Consider the following 7,771-nt stretch of genomic DNA (forward strand, 5'->3'; position numbering starts at 1 on the left):
ATTTTCTAACAATTTTTTAAAAATAAAAATATTTTATTATCAGCTACGTGGCGCCTGCATCGTGGCCGAGAACGCCTCCATATTCTCCGCAAGAGGAAGACGAGACTCCCAGCACGCTGCCATGGACACCAGGCCTCCCCGATCCCTCAGGCCTTCCATTCTCGCCAACAGCTTCCTCTTCGCCGGCATCTCCTCCGTATCTCTTCTCCTCTTCTGGGCTCTCTACGCCGTCGTCGGCCCCGCCTTCTCTCCTTTCTACCCATTCCCATCAAACCCATCATCATCATCATCATCATCATCAATCTTCACCCCCTCTCTCTCATGCCCTTCTCCGTCTTCTCCTTCTCCTTCTCCTCCAAACTGGATCGCCTGCGAAGACCTCCGCCATGACCCGCCCTCCCCGACCTTCTACGACGACCCTCTCCTCAGCTACGGCGTGGGCAGCCCAGTCCAAAACTGGGACGACAAGCGCCGAGCGTGGCTCGATCTTCACCCTTCCTTCAAGCCCGGCGCCGAACGTCGAATCCTGATGATCTCCGGCTCGCAGCCCAAGCCATGCCGAAACCGCATCGGCGATCATCTCCTCCTCCGCTTCTTCAAGAACAAGGCGGACTACTGCCGTATCCACGGCCTAGACTTCTTCTACAACACCGCCCTTCTCCACCCCGATATGTTCACCTACTGGGCTAAAATTCCGGTCGTCAGAGCCGCCATGGTAGCTCACCCCGAGAGCGAATGGCTATGGTGGGTCGACTCCGACGCTATTTTTACAGACATGGAGTTCGAGCTACCGCTGCGCAAGTACGAAGGTTATAACCTGGTGGCGCACGGGTGGCGCCACCTCGTTTATGAGAATAGAAGCTGGACCAGCCTCAACGCTGGCGTGTTCCTTTTAAGGAACTGTCAATGGTCCGTGGACTTTCTCGAAGCCTGGGCGGAGATGGGTCCGCAGTCCCCGGACTACGAGCGATGGGGGAAGACTCTCAAGGCCGAGTTCAAAGACAAGGTTTTCCCCGAGTCGGACGACCAGTCGGCGCTCGTCTATCTCCTGCTCAGGCAAGGGAGCCGCTGGGGGGATAAGATCTATCTCGAGAGCGAGTATTATTTCCAGGGATATTGGGTGGAGATTGTTGGGAAGCTGAAGAAGGCCGCCGAGCGGTACGCGGAGATGGAGCGCCGCGCGGCGGGGCTGCGGCGGCGGCGCGCGGAGAAGGTGGCGGAGGCGTACGGCGCCGCCAGGGAGGAGATTTTGGAGGCGGAGGGGTGGCGAGCGGGGTTAGAGGGGCTGCGCCGCCCGTTTGTGACGCACTTCACGGGCTGCCAGCCGTGTAGCGGCCGGCGCAACGAGGGTTATTCGAACGAGGATTGCTGGAAGGGCATGCGGTTGGCTCTCAACTTCGCCGACGATCAAGTCCTGCGCCACTACGGCTTCGCCCACCGGGACTTGCTTACGTCCGATAGCGTCAGGCCCTTGGCCTTTGACTTCCCCGCCTAGACAGACTGTCCCCCTTTTCCCCCTAAACACCCACAGTGCATTATACGAATAATGTTTTCGCGTTAGTTTCTTGGGTCTCCTCGGAGGCGGTGAAGGAGCATGGGAGACGAGTGTTGCAAGCCGATATGGGTTCGTTGTTTTTTCGCCCGAGGAAGGGGATTGATCGGCACGCGGCTCCAATGCCGGAGCTTACGCGACGCTACGCGCAGGATAAGGGGATGGGACTCTGTAACAGACTTTAACACCTCAGGAGCGATGTTTGTATTGCATGCCGGTCTCGATTTCTCCGTCGGCGCGTAGGTTTTGAAGAAGGAAAGCTCCGGCTTTGTGGGGGCCAGACGATATGAGACAAGATGATAAACGACGAGGGCGATCATGGGTATTTCCAGTACAATAGTGCTTCGTCAGACTGGATCCCAGACTTTTGCTCTGATTTTCGAGTAATGTTATGCGAACCTAGGATCAAGATCGTCTTCTGCCGATTCCAACTCGGGGAATAAGTATCAGATGGGAAACCTCTTCAGTCCCATTCAAAAGAGAGAGAGAGAGAAAGTGGGGAATCTGATGGGCTGGGTCACGTCATGGCATGTGGTCGGGGAGGGCAGCGCTGAATCGGGGTTGACAGTGCGAGTGCTCTCCCGCGTGAAGCTGCCGAGATGAAGTTCAAACAGAACACTGTAGAAAGCTACAAAACCATTCTCGGCTCGGGAAACGGACTAGCAGAGAGAAAAGAGCTTGCGCACGTTACATCCACGCCGAGATGACCAGAAGATGAACGCTCCTTAGATGGAGAGTTAGAGCTCGTCGAATGCTCGCAGATGCGGGAATAGGAGGATTAGATCGTACAGTGCCTGGCTGTATCGCATGTGAATGAGTTCGGGATCTGACGCTTCAGATCCATGCGGTCCCATGCTCCCTCTCGGCCATCAGCCTTATCTGTCGACCCAAGTGCTTAGGAGAAGGTGAAAGCAGGCGAAGGAACCCAGATCTAGCCGTACCCACCCCATCTGGAGCTGTAACTTAGCCTAAACTTGGAAACAGGGGACGGGTACGCGATACTCTCCTTGTATTTTCGTCATTTTGTGTGCACTCAGTTTCTCCCGCCTAAGGAAGGGGAGAAGGAGAAGCTGGGATAGAAGCGAGATGGAGGTAGACGAAGACGGCAGTGAATGCCATTCGGGGTGGACGAAGTATCTGGAGCACCCTTTTGAGAAGGAGGGTTCACGTCTCGCGAAGGTTGGGGATAGTCAAGCGGGAGTAGAAGGTGAAGGCGGGGAAGAAGAAGCGGAAGAAGAGGAGGGTTTTTCGATGATCTCCGATGCTTCCTCCGGCCCTCCCCGAATCCATGAAAACTGGCGTTGTGATGAAGACAGCAACGCCATGTCCTCTTCTTCTGTTTTAGTCAAACGAAAAAGAACGGAGTTTGGCCTTTCGAGACAAGCCTCCGCACGCAGCTTGGACGATACGGCTAGTTCTTCTGTGAGCAACTTCTCTGGAAACGTCTGTCAGGAATACTCAGAGCTCGGGTTTTTGCTAATCATCTTTCTTAAACAGGGAAGAACATTCGTTCACTATCTTCCTCTAATCTGCGCAGGACGTCTTTGTCTTCTCCCACGACGCCTGCGGCGACGCGGAGAGCTCTTCCGAATTCTCCGTCACCTATCTTAAGGTACTTCGTCGAGCTGAAATCTTTCTCCAATCCGTCAAGTTATTGACCGGTCTTCTTTCTTCTACTCTAAGGGGGGGAGCAAGTCGTCCAAGCCTTTCGCCTTCTTCTGCTGAAGGAAGCAGGTTTAAGTTCTCTTCTTTTTCAATACGACGAAGTCTTAGCCGGCTGAGGAGGGTAGAGAGAACGACCGGGGAGTCGGCGCGGAGTTCGTACTCCACTTTTGCCTTCTTCATTTTCTTGAATGTTTGCTTCCCATTTGTTTATCTTCTTTCATGGTTGAGAAAGCAGCCAGAACTAGCAGAATAAGCAAAAGAGAAGAACAAAAAAGATAACTGTTCTTTTTCTTCGTTCTGATCCATCTTCCAGCAATGTATTGCGAGATGTTCACGTTTACATCACTGTACACTGAGTCCCCATCCATCTCCACATGGAGAACAGATAGAGAGAGAGACGCCCACGTTGGAGTTTAGATCCAACGCCAATTATTCAACTAATTGTATTTGACTTATTGTGGCCGCTCATGGCTTATCGAAAAAGACAATGTTCCTACAACCCAAACGACAAAAAATTGTATGTGACCAAGGATTTACGTAGAAGCCCAGTAAAGACAAGGTTGATGCAATGCTGATAGCGACTTGGTTGTTACGATAAACTTCCATATGAGCTGAAGGGTTGAAACCATTCTCTGAATGAAAAGCTTGATAATTACAAATGCAAAATTAGAATTTCATTTAGATCTTACACTAGTTGATGGCGGATGCTGATGGCGGATTACTTGTTCACACTCTCAGATCTTATTAATATGCGTCTAAAAACTTCGATTTTAAAAGCAGCTTTGTTCTCGTTGAATTATCTAAAACTTTTATGAGTTTTATAAGTCACAATATTTTCATAAATGAATGCGTCACTTAGAGGGTGTTAAGCAAAATTACCAACCACCCTGATGCGTAAGAAATTTTAGGTCATACAGTTTAACTTACCAACTATATATCTACTCCATTCTAGATCCGCAATCAGCATACATTTATCGTTAATATATGCATATTGCATAACATTCACAGTTAGTAGTCTTTATGCACTTGTTTATAATATAATTTTACATAAATTTTATAAATAGATTATGGGTAAACTTGAACTTAATATTCACAAATTTAAACTTCACAATTTTTCAATAAGGTACTCCTCTCTGTATATTAAATTTTAATATTTGGATACTTAGAGCTATTTTGATATTTTGGGTCATCAAAGTAAAAGTTAACATTTTGGATATTTTATAAAAATATATAGAGAGTCTACGGGTAAAATTCTACCAACCAACACATCTGATGTTGATTTTTCTATGTGTTTGGCTTTCATACTCATTTTCAATTTATATTCTGATGTGCAATAGAGTTTGGACCATGTCAATTGAGATCCCAAAATCCTTACATAATGGAAATAAATGTGGTCATTAAGAAAATCACACGTTCCACATTCCCAATTATGTTTTCATTGTTCATTAATATGATGCATACATTATGGTGCACTTGTGATGCTTATAATGATGGAAATATATGCAACCGGCAAACCAATCACACATTCCATATCTCGTTCCATGTTTATTAATAGAACATATTCATTATAGTGCACTTGTGATACTTATAATGAAGTCCATGAATACATGGTCGGACTTAGTGAATTATGATGAGATAATAATACATAGATCACTAGTCTTTCAACATGTGTTCTAAATATTCCTATTCAAAGGATATTCGAGAAGGACATAAAAGCATATGGATAGAGTAGTACTATCTAGCCTCGCTCATATGATGAGTATGGCCATTCCCTTAGACGTTAATGTGGAAACACTAAGAATAGATTGTGGGTGTTCTTTAGTGAAAATAGTTCACTAAATTGATCTGTACCAATCCCAGAATGTTATTACACAACTATCAATCAGGTTGATTTACATCATGATTGTATTAGTGGTCCTTATACTTGGATAACTAGGAACAACTCGTGCTATTCTATCTGGATAATTTGATGTCCATCTCGACTATCTATCGAATAGGAATATTTACAATACATGTTTAAAGACTAGTGATCATTGTATTATGATCTCATCATAATTCACTAAGTCATTGGTCGTGTTCATGGAATTCATTATAAACATCACACATAATAATAATGAACGTAAATATTTTATTCAATGAACTTAAATAAACATGGTAGTGTGATTGGTTTGACGGCCACATAATATCCATCAGGGTGCGTGGTATCCGGCATTCATGCAACCTGTAGGAGCAGCCTCTATCGGTGAACATGGACGATGACAACGGGCTCCTTAGTGGGTGTGAGACACCTGACGACCAATGATTGAGCAAACATGCACGTTGCGATGTAAGGTGAACCTACGGGCAGCATTGTGGGTCAGGCGGCGGGTCAACGCTCGAGAGAACAACACGTCAATTCTTGGGGTGGGGCTGTATTTCTCGACCACTTCTCTCCCTCTTCTCTCTATCTTTCTTCCGGTGAGACCAAGTTGAACGTAAACTTCTTAAAAATAAAACCTGGTCTGAGATCAGGGCTCCATCATGCCCCCTTATATAAGGGCACAGTGGCCCTACTAAGAACACAAGAGCCCTTGGAATGGACCCAAGTGCCCTTGGGGGGGGTGTGTGTGGTGATCTTGTACATAGGACCCCCCTTTAACACAAAATAAAACACATGTTTGTCATGAATTCAACAACACGAAATGCGACAACATGAAAACACGACATGACACATGACAGACACTAACACGACATGGCGAATGCAAAAATGAGAACACGAGAAAATGACGAACTGAACGAGCACGTACCGACAAGAATCAAAGCAGCAAAAATATGGACGTGCTTTACCCGGGATATTTGAACTCGGCTATCTTCACTTGCACCTTGGCTTGTCAGTCGCTGGATGGCGGGGCTGTCGATGGCGTGGATGGCAGCTCCGAAGACGTCTCCAAAGGGATGGCCTGGTGCGCTCCATCATCGGAAGATGCATAGTTAAATATTTTCATTTTTTTCTTGAATCCAATTGGTGTGTGCGATTATTTGTGATCCGTCATTAATCCTTTTGCCCCATTTTTCATCATAACTCTTCAACCATTTCCACCTAATTTATGTGCTTATATTACAAAATTATTCATCTGTAGTAAAACTGCTTGATTTCTATCAAATAAAATAGGGTTAGACCTTAAATACTAAGTAGTCGACCATTTTGAATTTTACATTAGTAGTAAGCATGAAGATGATAAATACCGTGCCATAATGTGTAATGTCCTGTAATGTTGACAATATTGATGAATGATAAAAAAAAACCATAGATAATAAACATTTGCAGAATTGATGAATTTGTGGATTTACTAAATACATTGATTGTGTTATCAATAACCGCCAAAAATGCAGTTTGATCTGTTCCTATTTATTTTTAAAAAATTTGTCGTAAATGTTATGTGCCTTTTATACTCATTCACTGATCATTCCTCAATTCATTGTTAAGGTCCATAGCGCAGAGACAAAGAGTCACGAATTCCTTCCTTTTCGTAAATTTTCTTCCTTTGAGAATCTCAATGCAATTCTCATTTTTCAGATATTTGAAAAAGAATTTGAGCCAAAGCAAAGAATAACAGATACATGCGTATGCATATCTCACAAATTGGAATTACCCATCTCAAGAAATCGATCACAACACTAACGTCCATCTTTGGATGATATATTATAATTGGCCGTGGCAAAATATTACCAATATAAGGGTCAATCGATAATACTACCTTAGGGCTGACAAATTTGAATATTACTGAAAAATGCCTAATTGTCCTTTGGCAACAAGTATCCGCAAAAACAAAAACGCATAGACGTGTAAGGTACGTGAGTATGCACATTTTCAACAACATATGTTGTTTTGAAACATGTTTATTTAACTTTATAAACATAGTAGACTAATGCAAAATTCTGAATCGCCGATCACGCACCAGAATCACCTGAATACTTAGAACTTTGGGCCAACAAGTATCTACATGAATTTAATCGATAAATACGTAATGTTCACTTAAATGGTTGGCTCAACATGACATATAAGTTTTACCGATGTCATAATCGGTTCAATTCTTCAACCAGATCACCCAAACGAAGCGCCATGACGGTGATCAATACAATCACCTTCTCCCCAGCGCTGAAAAAGCATCTAAACTTCAGCGACAAAAAACCGTCAAGACCGCCGTCAGCCATCTGCCGCATGCAAAACTTGACATCGACGAGACAAATCACGTCGCCGTCTCTGTCTGATGTTCTACAGACGCCCACGTTTCTCTCCGCCGCTCGGTCGGCAGTTGCCGTGCAAGAAAAAACAAAAAAAAACGGTGTCTTCTGAAGACATTCACGATGTCGCAGCGGCACAACCACAACAGTCTCATATCGTTCATGCCCGGCGACATCACAAGCCAGTCGTCATGGGGAAGCGTCGAAAACTTCAAGAAGTAGACGACGTCCAACATTCAAACACAATCATCAAAATGAACATCTATGGAATGCTATGATGCCCATTAATAGATGCCCATTAAGGCATTATTCTGGCAGTTGAGGGGTCTC

At 45.0% G+C, this 7,771-nt stretch overlaps 2 protein-coding genes across 3 annotated transcripts; both read left to right on the forward strand.

The window, feature by feature from the left end:
- The first annotated feature begins 106 nt into the window (after nucleotides 1-106).
- Nucleotides 107-1,857, forward strand: LOC144702661 (galactomannan galactosyltransferase 1-like). The gene has a single exon (XM_078574669.1). The coding sequence runs from the start codon at nucleotides 122-124 to the stop codon at nucleotides 1,493-1,495; it is 1,374 nt and encodes a 457-aa protein (XP_078430795.1). The 5' UTR covers nucleotides 107-121; the 3' UTR covers nucleotides 1,496-1,857.
- Nucleotides 1,858-2,228: 371 nt separating this feature from the next.
- LOC144702662 (uncharacterized) lies at nucleotides 2,229-3,511 on the forward strand. 2 transcript variants are annotated; one of them, XM_078574670.1, is made up of 3 exons: nucleotides 2,229-2,995; nucleotides 3,090-3,164; nucleotides 3,236-3,511. In XM_078574670.1, exons 1-3 carry the CDS (start codon nucleotides 2,639-2,641, stop codon nucleotides 3,275-3,277), a joined length of 474 nt encoding a protein of 157 aa, XP_078430796.1. In that variant the 5' UTR covers nucleotides 2,229-2,638; the 3' UTR covers nucleotides 3,278-3,511. The 2 variants fall into 2 exon arrangements, with proteins under 2 accessions (XP_078430796.1, XP_078430797.1); XM_078574671.1 differs by having other exon boundaries at nucleotides 2,229-2,974.
- Nucleotides 3,512-7,771: the final 4,260 nt, after the last annotated feature.

The sequence above is a fragment of the Wolffia australiana genome, chromosome 4, assembly GCF_029677425.1.
Source record: "Wolffia australiana isolate 7733 chromosome 4, ASM2967742v1".
In the NCBI taxonomy this organism is placed as follows: Eukaryota; Viridiplantae; Streptophyta; class Magnoliopsida; order Alismatales; family Araceae; genus Wolffia; species Wolffia australiana.